The sequence below is a fragment of the Pseudopipra pipra genome, chromosome 15 (genome assembly GCF_036250125.1).
Source record: "Pseudopipra pipra isolate bDixPip1 chromosome 15, bDixPip1.hap1, whole genome shotgun sequence".
Taxonomy (NCBI): Eukaryota; Metazoa; Chordata; class Aves; order Passeriformes; family Pipridae; genus Pseudopipra; species Pseudopipra pipra.
Window position 1 is genome coordinate 7,978,624 of NC_087563.1, and position 14,703 is coordinate 7,993,326.

Sequence of the window (14,703 nt, forward strand, 5' to 3'; positions counted from 1 at the left end):
CCATGGGTCTCCTCCTGCAGCACCCTGGCACCTGTTCCAGCCAGATCCTGAAATTCCCTGCAGCACATCCCCCAAGTCCCTGGGCTGCTCCACACTTGGATGCTCGTGCCAGTCATCACCAACAGACCCTGCGGCCCATCCAGAGCTGCCCTGGCACAGGCAGTGTTCCATGCCAGGGTGGCACAAGTCACAAGCCCTGGGTGAGCAGCCGCACTGGCGGGGCTGGCACAGCACTGGAGTGGGGCCCTGGCACAGCACTGGAGTGGGGCCCTGGCACAGCACTGGAGTGGGGCCCTGGCACAGCACCGGAGTGGGGCTCCTGCAAGGTGTGAGACAGGCTAAGGGTGCCGCCCGCAGCGCCTGTGCCCCAGGTGCAGGGGGAGCCCTGAAATGGGAAGAGCCCAGATGAAACACTGTGCAGCCGCTGACGATTACAGGGCTGGGATATGTTAATGCTGAGCTCTAATGAAGATGCTCCAAGGCAAGAGGAAATTAATTTTAGAGGCTGCCCTCCCCCCAGCAGGAAGCCATGCGGGAGCCTGTCCAGCTCCCGAGGCGCTCCCTGGCAAGGGGATTGTGTTTGCAAACCGTCCCAGCTGGGAATACTCTGGAGGAGTCTATTGTTCCTGCAGCATAGAGGAGCAAAGCCAGTCCTGGATACAGCCCCAGGAGCAGTGGGCACACGGTGTTTGCTGGTCCCCCAGTTCCTCACATTCCCTCAGGGCTGAAGGGAGCTCCAGACTTTCCTGTGGCTCTGTCCAAAACAAAACAACTTCATTGGCCAAGTCATAGGATCATCAAAGAATCACAGAATGGTTTGGGTGGGAAGGGAACTTAAGAGTTCATCTCATTCCAATCCCCTGCCATGGGCAGAGACATGTTCCACTAGACCAGGTTGTTCAGAGCTCTATCCAACCTGGACTTGAATAAGTTACAGACACTGGGGAAGGAGTAAAATAATGAAGAGGTTCTCTTGTCCAGGTCTTAGAGCAGGAATGTGGGACTGAGAAGCAGGCACTCATGGCGCTGTAGTGTGGTGGGTTCACATGGCAAACAAAGATCTCTGAGCTTTGGGGGGGGCTTTCTGTCTTTTTTCTTTCTCAAACAAGGTGACAAGTTAATTCCCTATGTGGCACCTGTTCAGCTTGGAATGAATATGCCCCACTTCACTGCATTGTGTCACCTTGCTATAAAGGTGACAGAGTTTGGCTCCCAGGAGAGCCTGCAGCCAGCAGTGCTGTGTGTTTCCCAGCAGAGCCCCGGGACACCATCCTGCTCCATGGCAGCACTCACCCCTTTTCCTCCTGATTTCTGGTCAAACGGTACCATCGTGATCCGCTTCGATTCCCTCTGGTATGTGCAGTAATGCTTCACCCAGGAAGTCCCAAAGTGACCTACAGAGCAAATGTAGGTTTTATTCCCAGAACCAGTGCCCTCCCATTAACAACCTGCTATGCTTAATGATCATTTAACATAACACATTCCTGTACCTACAGTTTCCAGTTGGATTAAGTGTTATTACCCTCCTTCTATTCAGGGGAAAGACTTTTATGAGGCACTGGCAGTAATTCTCCCTCCCAGAGAGAACCCAGTTCCCACATTCCCACCTTAATATCCCACCCATTGGGCCAATCCCTTTCTTTCAGGGATTGTGTACCTGCTGAATCAGCCTTCATGTCCTACACCCTGACAAACCCCTTCCCCAGACTCCCACCCACCACATTCCCCATCAGGCAGCTCCACCACCCCAACACCTACGCTTCTCCTGCACGTAGAGATAACCCTCCATCGTGTAAGGGCTGATGTTTTTGTGCTCGTGAGGATTCTCCTTCATCTTTTTCATCAAAGCTTCAACCTCTGATCTTGTTCCTTCAAAACGGTTTCTTGTCTGCAAATTAAAACAGGAATGTCTTCTCCAGTGCTTGGACCCACAGAGGGCTCTGCAGCACGGAGGCACCACAAGGGGTGGGACTTCAGTTGGGTCCTTACAGCCATGTGGGAAATGGGACAGGGGAGCCCACTGACAACAACAGGACAGGTTTGCTTCCTGGTCCTGGATTTAAGCTAAGGGAAAAATATTATCATAACTGGCAAGGGCTTCCAGTACTTAAAGTGGGCTTACAAAAAAGAGGGAGATTGACCTTTTACATGAGGAAATAGTGATAGCACAAGGAGGAATGAATTTAAACTAAAAGAGGAGAGATTTAGATTAGATGTTAAAAAGAAATTCTTCCCTGTGAGGGTGGTGAGGCCTTAGCACAGGTTGCCCAGAGAAGCTGTGGTTGCCCCATCCCTGGAAGTGTTCAAGGCCACGTTGGACAGGGCCTGGAGCAACCTGGTCTAGCGGAACCATGGCAGGGGGTTGGGACTAGATGAGCTTTAAGGTTCCTTCCAACCCAAACCATTCCGTGGTTCTATGACTAAAATATACCAAAAGGTGAGTTAGCTTGGCTGGACAGTGACAGCAATGGGTACGTGGCACAGGCACACTCACGTTCTGGATGCTGATTGTCAGCTCTGTCTTGAAATCGCTGAAGTCCTTTGCAAGCTCGTAGCCGTGGTGGTAGAACGTGAAAAGCCCCTGCAGAAATGCCAGCAGCTGTGTCGGGGCAAAACGAATAGAGATGGTCAGTTGAGACCCACAGCTGCCCCCAGAGCCACTGCTGCTGAGGGGAAGCGGCCCTGAAGACCCCCGGGCTCACTGGTCGGCCCTGGGGAGATGCCCTGCTCCTCATTTCACCTTCACACCTCCCCAGATGGACCCTAAAGCCGAGGCTGTGTTTCCTTCCCCCAGAGCCAAGGTAAGACCCCATCCCAGGACCCCCCACACCTCTGTCCCCCTTTCTGCATTACCCAGGCCCTGGAGTCACCAGGAGCAGAGCCAGGAGGGGTCAGGCACAGCATGCTGCGCCTCTTCCAACTCTGAGTTACTTTTGGATCAGCAGGAATCACCTTTGCAAAGAACCAGAAGGTCTGGCCCCTCCCAGAGCAGCTTTAAAGGATTTAACGCCTGGGCAAAGGTATATCTTGGAAAACATTTTTTTCTTTATTTCTGTCACTTCTGCACTCTTCTTTCCTTGTGAACGTTAATTATAATTTGGGGGTTTTTCCCAATCAAAAGTGTTTTTCTTTTAATTGTTCAGGCCCCTCAGTCTAGCCCACCCCAATAACTGTCCCCACAATAAAAAATTAAATGTTGAAATGCTTCCAGCACACACATGGCTACTAAGCCAATGGCTCTGTGCCCCAAGGCTCCCACAGTGTTTTCCCCCTCAAACCTCCCTCTTTAAGAGGGGCTGTGGGGTGAGGCTGGAGGCCCCCAGCTTCCCCACTGCAGGACAACCCACACCACAGCCCAGCTCCCCATGACTCCCCATTCCACCACACAATCCCCTGGTTTTTGCAGGTTGAGGGGGCTTAAGCATTCACTTACAGGTTCCACAAACTCAAACATCTTCCTCTCCTGGACCTCTTGCACCTTGAAGACGTACTCTAGAGAGACTTCGTAGAAATGCTGGCGAACCTGGTCCACCTGGCTGTCTGCCTGCAGATGGATTGGAGAGGAAACTCGAGCTCAGTACTGAATGGAAACACTTGGCCTTCTGACCAGAGCACACCTGGGTCTGATGGCAACATGGCCATGCAGGACAAATTCAGTTTCAGCCCCCAGTCATGGACTGGGCAGATGGCATAGTGATAAATATAAACCTGATTCACATGAACACGCTTCACATGAATCTTCCTTCAGCCAATAAAAATGTTTTTATGACTCATGTTCTCACCTCCCTGACAGCTGTGCAGAAAACACGCAGGAGAGGCGAGGAAAACGGGAAATCACTGCATACTTGACAAGAAAAGGCAATCCTCCACTCTCTGGAAAGCACCATGACGGGATCTGCCAGAGCATCCCAGGGCAAAGGCAGGTGGCACATACACCCACCACCAGCATGTCACTTTGGTGGATCAGCAGACAGCAAATCCCCTCTGCTTTGAAAGCCCAAATGAGCAAAAATAGGGACATGCCCCAATCCCAATGCCTAAAAATAACCCAGTCACGCACACAGAGTGGAGCCGCTGCACCAAAAGCAGTGTGAGGGACACAAGCATCCCTGGAATGTGTCACAGAATCCCAGAATGGTTTAGGTTGGAAGGGACCTTAAAGATCATCTTGTTCCAAGCCCCTTCTATGGGCAGGGACACCTTCCATCAGACCAGGTTGCTGAGGTGACATTTTGCAAGTGACACTTTGCACAGAGCAACCGAGAGTGTCACTGGGGTTTTGCCCTTACAAAATCCAGCTGGCAAACACCCTCCTGGATGTGAAAAGCAGCTCGTTCCTGCTTCTCTGAGTGACACGCCCATGAAATGTCTCGTTTCCCTCCTTGACCTGCCACCAGCTTTTGTGCTCACAGTGTGCAGGGAATCAGCAACCTGAGTTCTGAAAAGCAGAAAACATGATGCAATTGTGTAAGTCTGCCAGGAGTAAAATGGCAAATTAGACTCTGCATGTTGTTTAACTGGTCAACAGCCAAAGCAGCAGAGAATTCCCATGGTCTCCTCCTCTTCCCGCCTCATCACAGCAGTTGCACATGTGGCTGCTATCACCCTCCAGATGTGGACAGCTAGAGGTTAGGAAACAGAAACCACCAAATCTCCTGCATACAAGCACTCTTGTCTCAGGAAATCAGGGAGTCCAGTGGAGCTCCAGACTCTCAGAAATGAGTGGTATTAATTCCCAGAAATGCTGCACCCACCAGCACCTTTCCTGTGCACACACCTGCAGCCCTCACCCTGAGAGCCCCACAGCCAGTAAGGATGGTGATGGGCAGCCCCCAGGGAGGTGCCAGATGGGGCCAGTGCTCCACCACACCATGAATGCCACATCCACATTTCACAGCCCTCATGCTGGACACTCTTTCAAAGGCACTCCCCTTTGGTGGGGCCTGAGCCATCAAAACCATGTACACTTCCCAGTGCCTCGGGGAAGCAGGTCCCAGCACCCCAACTGGGAGTTGGTTCCAGCGGGCTCCAGCCTCCTCCTGCCTTCCCAGAAACAGTCCAAGTCAGTGTCTGGGGTGGGAGATGCCACCAGATGGCACCAGCAGCCAGCCCTGCTCCAATGCACCTGCACAGCATCCCACGCACAGCCACTGCCTACAGCCCGCACACACCCCGCACACAGCCACTGCCTACATCCCACGCACAGCCACTGCCTACAGCCCGCACACACCCGCACACAGCCACTGCCTACAGCCCACACACACCCCGCACACAGCCACTGCCTACAGCCCGCACACAGCCACTGCCTACATCCCGCACACAGCCACTGCCTACAGCCCGCACACAGCCACTGCCTACAGCCCGCACACAGCCACTGCCTACAGCCCGCACACAGCCACTGCCTACAGCCTGCACACATCCCACACACAGTCACTGCCTACAGTCCACACACAGCCACTGCCTACAGCCCGCACACAGCCACTGCCTACAGCCCGCACACAGCCACTGCCTACAGCCCGCACACAGCCACTGCCTACAGCCCGCACACAGCCACTGCCTACAGCCCGCACACAGCCACTGCCTACAGCCTACACATCCCGCACACAGCCTCCACCTACATCCCACCTGCATCCCATACCACATCTCCAGGCAGCCCCGCAGGGCCATGCTCTGTCCAGGGCACAGGATCACACCTCTAAAAGCAACCGCTGTACAGCCATGACAGCCATGAGTGGATCCTTCCCTTGCTGGACAGAATTCCTTCCACTCCCGTGCCCATCAGTATCTCAAACATGAACTAAACCAGGGGTTCAGAGGGTCATTTAAAAGCCATCATCCCCTGGGACACAGGGGTGCTTCCATATGGGAAGTTATTTAAAAGCCCAGAGGACAAAGCCGGCTTACAGGCATATCTGCCTGGATTCTGACCCCTCCTCAGCCCTGATTTGGTGGAAGATGATTACCTATGCCAGAGGTATTTCTGCTCTCAAGTTCCCAACTCTGCTGGGCATTGTCCCAACCTGTGTTGTCCTGGCGCAGGAGCCTTGTGCCCACGAGTGCTCCCAGTAAGGGATCAGGAGCACACCAGCACCATGTCCAAAGGCAAGGACACGCATACTGAGGGGACCAACTGCAGCACAGGGAATTTCAAACTTGGAAGAAGTGACTGAAAACTCAGTGTAGTCATCCAGTAAGAGCATTTGGCACCGCAGCAAACCACGTCCTGAGTCAGGGATGGCTCCTAAAGCAGTTTAAGGCACTAAGCCTGATCCCTCCTCCCCTGGAGCCCAAAGCAGCACAGCCACTCGCAGAGAAGGAGATCAGACATCCCTGATTTGTGCTGGTACACGGGAAGCCTGCAGCAGAACCAGTTCCCCTCTGTTACACTCTTTAATTATAAACCCTCTCTCCTTTTTGATTGCTATCCATTTTGGGATCTCTCTGATTTACTCACCAAAACAGCTCCATTCCCTTTCATTAAGGAAGAGGGGAAAACCCAGCACTTGCAGCCAGAATGATGGAAAAAATGAGTTTACAGTCAGGAGAACCATTGTTATAAGCTGGGTAAGGCATTCAAAAAGCTCTCCACAGTGACAGCCAGACATGGAAACACGGAGGTTGCTCTCACCTCCTGAAGCTGGGATTCTTTCTTCTTAGAAGACAAGTTCAAGTGTTTTTCTAGGACACCACAATACTTCTCAGTCTCCTTGTCATATTTCTTTTTGGCATCCTACAAAACAGAACAAAATGTGTGACGCTGAACACAACGGCACCAGATTAGCCATGAGGACCCACAGCATCCCTGCAGCACATGGCAGGACAGCACATCCCAGGTGGGAGTTAACATGAGACAGGACCATGGCCTGGGGGCATCAGCTGGAAGCAGGTGAAGCTGCTTTTATCTGTCAGCATCAGGCAGCTACAAGAAAGCAGCTTATGCTTCCAAAATCCAAGGGTTGGGGGAACCCCTCTTCTACTCCTGGGGCCCAATGCTTGGTAAAACACGCAGACCAGGCCTGGTCCAAAGACAACAGTGAGGAAAGTGCTTTTGAACCAGAATATTACCACAATTTCATATCCCACCCCTGCCAATCCTTGCAAGAGTTTCTCCTTCGTGTCACTCAGGACTATTACACAGTATGGCTGTTTATGGCAGGAGCATTAAAAAAGGATGTCAACTTCACTTTCTTTTGTACCCCCATCCCAACCAGGCAATCCCAACACACCAGTACCAAATCCATGCTGGCACCTGCTCATAACCAGCTCCCTTCTGGAGGACTCCTCTTTGTCTTTTGTTTTCAGCTGCATGAGGCAGGGCAGCACTGCTGGGCTGGGCACCCCGCTGCCATGCAAATGCGGCCCCAGGCGCTGGCATGAGCTTCTTGCAGGCAGCAGCAGGTTGTTATAACAACAGGGGAGCCACAGACAGTGGTTTTCATTTCAGAACAAAGGCAGGAAAGAAAGTGGGGGGGTCAGACTGTCTCACAGCCACTCTCAGCCACACTGGCGCTTCCCTGTCCTGCCAGAAGCCGTCTGAGTTCCCGTGCGACACACCGGGGTGGGGAGTGCAGACCAGGGGGTTTGGGTGACTGGGAACCCCTCCAAGAAAATCCTAATTCTTGCTTGGAGTAAGGAAAAAGTTCACTTCAACTGGAATGTGATTTTTGGCCCTTGGCATGTTATTTGGTTGTGGGTGAACTCAGAACACTGAGGCTCTTCCCGGGAGCTGGTTCATCCCCGTGTCCCTCCCACAGCAGCGCATCGCCTCCTCCCATGCCTGTGCCCATCCCTGCAGTGTGCCAGGTCCTGGCCACCTCTGTGGCTATCACTGTGTAGCTCTGGGCTCTGCTCCTCTGCCTGAGCTGGGGCTCCCAGAGGGGACAAGTGGGTCAGTTACCTTGGCGGCCCCGATCTGCTCCTTGCGGAACTTCTCCAGCGGCGTGATCAGCACCTCACTGGCATTCTCGATCTGTGGGCAAAGACAGACACAGCTCTGTTGACCTGTGCTGCTCAACAGCCTTTCCACAAAAACCCTCCCACAGCCCACAGGCCTCACCCCTCCGGCTCTGCACTGGCTGAGGGGCTTGTACCAAACCTGTGAGCCCCCCCAGCACTGGCCATTTTCCAACAGCGAGACTCCATTTCTGATGCTTTTCAAGTGTTCCCCTGCCAAGGCCACCCTCCCCTCCCTCTGCTTCCCCTGTGGCTCCACCAAGGGCAAGGGAAGGAGCATTGAGGTGGCAGCCACTGTCACCTCAGTGCCCGGGGTGCCACAGTAGAGCTGTGGGCAGCAGCAGTGCCACAACCCCCTGCTCCCAGGGACAGATGGGGCCGTACCATGCGCATCCGCTCGTCCTCCAGGTTCCGCAGCACCGTGGCAAACTCCTGCAGAGACTTGGCTGGAAGGGACACAGTCAGCATTTAACGTTCAATTTTTAAAGAAAGACAGAAACTGAACAGGGGGTTTTTCTGTCTGTCTGTCTGTCTGTGTTTTGGGGGTTGTTGGTTTGGGTTGTTTTTTTATCCTCTTTGCTCTCTCCCTAAAAAGGTTCCAGCTGCCTATGGAATCAACTGGCAGCAGAGCAACCCCAGGACCACGTTCTCACCTCCAGAGAGCAACACCCTCACCTCAAACCTGCCCTAGCCAACAGCTAGTCACTGACCAGCCCAATGGCGCAGCACTGGCCTCAGCTATGTTCAGGGCACAAGGGGCAGCTCACCAGCACAGGGACCTGGAGCCAGTGAGGAGCTATTTCTGCTGAGACTGGGCACAAATAAACAAGTGAAGTTAAATCAGGGCTAAAGCTCCTTTGCTCTCCTGGCTCCAGACGATGTGCACAATAAGCTCTAAAAGTCCAGCTGGGGCAAGAGCAGGATAATGGGGAGGGAAGCAGCTGAAGCTGCTGCTCTGTGCCAGGAGAAGCTCTGTGGTGGAGCAAGGCCCAGTTCAGGGAGCACTGCCAGGCTCAGCACTGCTGGTTCCCTGTGCTCCTGCAGCCAGCAGTGAGACTGCTGCTCCTCTGCTTCAGGTCACAGCCCCTTGCAGTATATCGAGCCACAACCACATCCAGATCCTGCTCTCCAATGCAAAACATCCAGATAACCAAGACGGTTTCAGATACAGGCAATCTTCTCTGTTTCTTATCTGGCAGTGACAGATTTAGGCCAAAAAGCAACAAGTGATTCCCTGGAAAAGGCTTTGCTGATGTTGAACCAGGAGGAATATGCCATTTTCAGAGAACAGAAAAGCACCTAAACTCCTGGACCCCTTGGTGTCCTCACATGTGTTTCCCCTGCTGTGCCCTGCTCAGGGATCTGGAGTGAGGTCCAGGGCACCAGGACTCACCTATGCAGATCTCATCATCTGTTTCAGCATCGCCAATGCAGCGGAATTTGAACTCATTGAGGGAATCCGCGAACTTGCGCTTGGCGGCCGACAGGTCTGTGGGAGAGGGGGAGCAGGGAAAACAGGGCTGTTAGAAATGGAAAAGTACCCCAACAGCAGGATACAGGCAGACATGTAATCCCAGCTGGCAAACACCCACAGAGGGACCCATTCAACGGGACCCCCAGCACCAGAGAAATCCCCGAACACTGCCCTTCTGCACCCACCCCAGGACATTTTGGGGTCCCTGTCAGCAGCCCCCAAAATACTCTATAGTGGATAAAACCTCGGAACACCATGAGAACACCATGGGAGCCTAGGCCCAGAGCTGTGGGGCAATGGCAAATAGTGACACACAGTGACACTGCCCTTCAAGAGATGGCACTTCTGCCAGGCTCCCGGTCCCGCTGAGGGAAGGCCCCACAGACACGCAATAATGAGAGGTTCATTCTTCCCAAGCTGCAGATTCTCTCTGCGATCTGGATCCTATTAAGTTCTTACTCGCAGTGACCTGAGTGGATCCAGGACTGGCTTTTGGAACCGGCCCCATAACCCAGCACACACAGACACGGTCCCGGGCACCGTGAGGCCACTGGCTCCAACGGGAAGTTGTGGCTGCCAGCACTGCCGGCATTAGGAAGACACAACGCTCAGTCCCCTGTGCATTTCTTCACTCAAAGCCCAAAATTCAAAATTCAGTGGTTTTTTCCCCCTTTCCAAGCACCGGTGGAAAACATGCCTGCACACAAAGGCCGTTTCCTCTTCTCAGACACCAACAGCCGAGAGATAACCACAACAGAATCCAAGTGTTTTGCTTTTCCCATGGGATAAGGGAGTTGGCAGCTTTCTCCAAGCATTAAAGCTGTTCTCCCAGTATTGCTGCTGACAGCCCTGGGGCTAATCCTGCCCAGTTCAGTCCTGGCTGCCTTTGCACCACTGCTTTCTAAGGCAGCAGAAAACCACCAAGCCATGGCAGGCAGGGAGAGGGAAGGCACCGGGAGCTTTCCCAGTGGAAAAGTACAGAGGGGGGTTTCTCCAAGAAGAAGGTTCACACATAACAGGATTTGCACTTTGCTCCCTGGAGGATGGAATGAGCACGGCTTACACCCTGCCAGTGCCTGGAGCTGCCAGGAATCTCCATCAGCACCTACAGATGCAAGCCATGTGTTTTTCGGGGGCAGCTTCCCCAAGCGCTCCTGCCAGGGTTGAAAAGAGAGACTCGGGGGGTTAGAGGGTTTGCTCCAGCTCTGGGGCTCAGTGAAGGGCACTGGGGCAGCCCTGGGCAGCTCTTTCCACTCCCCACCACGGGCTCATGCTGTTGCTGGGGGGCTTGGGGACTTTCACCGGTCCCAGAGCTGAGTGGCCTCCTGCCTCCTCTGGAACAATAATGAAGATGACGTTAATGACTCAAGGAGCCACTTCCTCCCCCGCAGCCCCATGCTGACCAGCAGCCACCAGCCACACTCTCTCCACACATACTGTGGCCTCCCTGAGCCCTTGGCCATGTTACGTGTGACACATCCCCACGCGAACCCGACCACATGACACCCTTGTGCCCACTGCAAGTTGGGCAGGACCCCAGAGCCGGAGGCTGCTCCAGCACAGGGATGAACACCCAGACAGAGTGAAGCTCCCACAGCCCAGGGCAGGGTAACCATCCCTCCTGCTCAGAGTGAGGACAAGGTTGGGGCTCTGGGACCAGGCATTAGCCAGAGCGAAGCCGAGAAGCCCTTGGAGCCAGCAGCACTGACAGCAATAGCCCAGGGTGCTTATAAATAGGCAAGGGAGAGGCAGGGGGAGATGGAGATAACTCCTGGTGCAACAGCGATAAAGGATAAAATTAGCAGCAGGATCAGCCAGAAATGGAGAGAGGGGCACCCGTGCCCGCCCTGTAGGGCCCTGTCATCCTCCCTGGGATACCGTCAGACCCACCCACACCCCAGCATCCCCACCCACACCCCAGCATCCCCATTTCCTAAAAGCTGGAACCTCTCAACTACATTTTGGGGAAAAAACCCTCCAGTGGAAGCTGGAAGGCACGGTGAGAGCAAGGCAGCCCCCCCACATGCCAGCTCAGCTCCTGCGGGTTCTTCTTCTCCAGGGCTGTGAACAAGCAAACCCAAAATCCTACAAAGGCTTGACAGAAACTTCTGCTTCCTCTCATGCATGGGTAAAACCACCCGGACACTGCACATGAGTCACAGCCGGGCTGTGCCAAGGGCTCTGGAAGTTTTCCTTCCAAGTTCTCCACTGGCTTGATCAGTCAAGTGCAACATCAGGGAAAATCACCACAAAAAGCCTGAAAAATCATTCTGCCTGAGCAACACAACCAGCTCAGGTCACAGTTCTCCTCCTCATCTTCATCACCTTCTATGGCTCCCCCTTCCCATCAGGGCTGGTGGGGATGGGAAGATCCCTTCGGGAAAGTCCACTTGACAGGAAACAGGCACACACACTACAAGCCGGAGGTCCAGCTGCACAGCTACGGCAACCAAGAACCTAAATAAAATGTCCTTTTAAATGTGATGCATCCTCCCTATCCACTGCATCCTCGACAGTCACAGCATCCCATCCTCGACATCCACCACAGGAACAGCAGGAAGGAGGACGGCTCCCAGCAGGACAGAGGGCAGCTCCCAGCAGGACAGAGGGCAGCAGCCTCATTTAACCCCTTTGCCTGTCCCTCCTCTCTCACACCCAGCTCAGGGGTCACCCCACATTCCTCCCTCTGCAGCCAGGGAGCCAGATTAATTGCTGGTTGAATTCCTGTTCCAGCCATACACTCCCAGGCTTCCTCCAAACCCGGCTGAAGCCAATGCTACTCCAGGCCCCAGTAGCCCTGCAAGGGATCAGCAGCAAGGGAGCACCTCGTGCTCCCTCAGACCCTCCTCCTCAGCTACTGAGAGTCAAATAATTCTTGGAAGTGGTTGCTGTGGAAGAGGATGTCAGGCAAGGAGCTTGACATGGTTGGTATTTACATAAAAAGCCCCTTCCAAAGGAATTTGGAACTACTGGAAAAGGCTGTTTCTAGAAGGAAGATGTGATTTCACAACACTCCTTCATGTGTACAGCACCCCGGGCACTACAGGGATGACCCCATCCCAGCCAGGTTCACATCCAGCACCCTGGGAACAACAGGGATGACCCCATTCCAGCCAGGTCTACAGATGGTGCTGCAGTGGGGCAGCCCCAGGGACACACTGCTGTGAGATGGGTCAGCTCTGCTCCCCAGGGCACAGGTGCTGGATCTAACATGTCCCTGGTTCAGATGACCCAGCACATGGAGCCTCTACCACTTTGAAGGAGTAAGCTACACCACAGCCTTGCCACAAGCCACTCTCTCCTGGTCACTGGCTTCCAGCTCCTTCTCCAGCTTTATTCCTCAGCTGGACACCTCACCTCTGTGCAACACCCCTGTCACACCTCTCTTTGAGTGTTTAAAACTTTTTCAGGCCTTTCCAAAGGGAACAGAGGTAAAGTGTGCTGAGAGCCTGGACAGACAAAGAGCAGGAGCAGTTCCCTTAAACCAAAATTCATAAGGAGCAGAGAAGAGATTGGAACTCCTCCACCTGCATGCTCCAAATGGACAGCTGGGAAACGTGACCCAGGACACAGAGGGGAACTGCAACACAGCAAAATGAGATGTTGAGAAGACAAATGCCTGGTCCTGCTGCCTAGTCCCGTGTTGGAAAGATCAGGTTAGCCAGAGAAAAGTGAAACTGCTGGCTCAGAGGCCAGGGCTCTCCCCACAGCTGACTCTGCAGCCAGTTTGCTATGTAAGCTAGAAAAAGCAAAAGGCTCAGCTGGGCCCAGGACAGGGGCAGGAGCAGCACGATGCCATGGGTGGTTCAGGTTAAAGATAAACTTACTGCTGGGTCTGACCATGAAGGGTTAATGCTGCTGCAAAGGGGGAGCAGAGGATGCTGCTACAAGGCAAGCTCCAGGCTCTGGGCTCTGACAGAGGCTGTGCTCACACAGAGCAGGATTTCTACACTTCCTGCAAAGAAAATTGCTTAATAGCCTATATTTAATGTTCAAGTGGACAACAGGAACCAGGACTCCTGCCCCTTCCTTCCCCTGTGGCAGGGAACGGCAGGAACAGCAGGCTCAGGCTGCATGTCCCCTGCAAGCCCCCATGGAGGGACAGGAGAGTCCCCAGTCCCCTGCTCCTGCCAGCAGTGACACTGCCTGTTCCCATCAGCAGCCCCATGGGCCCAAGTGGGTCTGTCCTGGGAAACAGCCCAAATGCAGGAGCCCTGAGAGAGCAGATCTGGGGGTCACCACTGGAGACCCCCCATTTGGATGCAGAGGAAACAGGACACAACAGTTGGCCACTCTCGTGGCACCTCTGCAGCCCCACAGCTCCCCAGCCATGCAGCCAGCACAGAGCAACCCCATGGCAGGCAGGAGCCAGTCAGGATGGGTAATCCAGGGAACAGCTGCTCTAATCAGCAGCCAAAACAGCCGGATTACAGCCCGCCGAGGGTGCTTAGAAAGCAGCAATATGGTGTCTATCCCCACAGCGAGCACCCAGCGAGCCAGGGCTGCCAGCACAATGCCAGAGTGAGCCACTGTGGGGTCACACAACACCTCCTGGTGCCCAGGGATACACAGGGATGGGGGGCTGGGAAAGGTCGAAGCTGGGACTGGCCAACTGGACCTGACCCATGGATGCATGGGACACTGTCCAAACCTGGCCCTGTAGTTCACACAGGAATCCAGCAACAAGCAATTCGTGCCTAAAAATCAGCATTTGCAGCTGCCAGCATCGAATTTTACCCTCCAGTCCCAGCCCGTGCTCTGCAGGGGTTGGCACCAAACATCAGGGCAGCATCGTTAAACGCTTCATTTGCTCCAGAAGGTTTAAATCCCCTCTCTGCACTTCCCAGCGAGGTCAGCAAAGCCCTGGTCCCACGAGACACTGCGGTCCTCTGGACCCAGCCCAATCCCCAAGTCTCTTCCATAGAGAATTAGCACTGATTTGTTTATTAAACAACTCCACTAGGCGGTTGGAGTTAATCAGTGATTTAGGATGGGACGGCAGCTGCTGGCAGGTTCCCCCTCTGAATCATCGTTGAGTAAATATATAAACCCAGATGGGAAGAGCCTACCCCACCTCCAATGCAGCTTCTGCCGTCATGTTCCCACACAAAAGCCCATGAAGAGGCTGCACTGGCTCAGCACACGTCAGACATGGAGCTCTGAGGGTGCCAAAAGCAGTGAGGTGACCCCAATGACCGGTGCAATGAGCTCAGTCCCTGCAGTCACCCCAGGTAGAACCCCCGAGGTGGGGAGAGCATCTCTGCCATGGCCCCACA

At 54.0% G+C, this 14,703-nt stretch overlaps 1 protein-coding gene across 3 annotated transcripts in view; it reads right to left on the reverse strand.

Annotated features, from left to right (window-relative positions):
* The window catches only part of ARHGAP26 (Rho GTPase activating protein 26), a 116,368-nt gene that overhangs the window by 87,968 nt on the left and 13,697 nt on the right, over positions 1-14,703 (reverse strand). For all 3 annotated transcript variants that reach the window (XM_064671654.1, XM_064671655.1, XM_064671656.1), the window contains exons 2-9: positions 9,347-9,442; positions 8,338-8,399; positions 7,898-7,969; positions 6,629-6,730; positions 3,434-3,544; positions 2,495-2,599; positions 1,759-1,888; positions 1,294-1,394 (exon numbers count right to left, since the gene is read on the reverse strand). In XM_064671654.1, the coding sequence (XP_064527724.1) occupies positions 1,294-1,394; positions 1,759-1,888; positions 2,495-2,599; positions 3,434-3,544; positions 6,629-6,730; positions 7,898-7,969; positions 8,338-8,399; positions 9,347-9,442 (779 nt within the window). The remainder of the gene's footprint in view (positions 1-1,293; positions 1,395-1,758; positions 1,889-2,494; positions 2,600-3,433; positions 3,545-6,628; positions 6,731-7,897; positions 7,970-8,337; positions 8,400-9,346; positions 9,443-14,703) is intronic.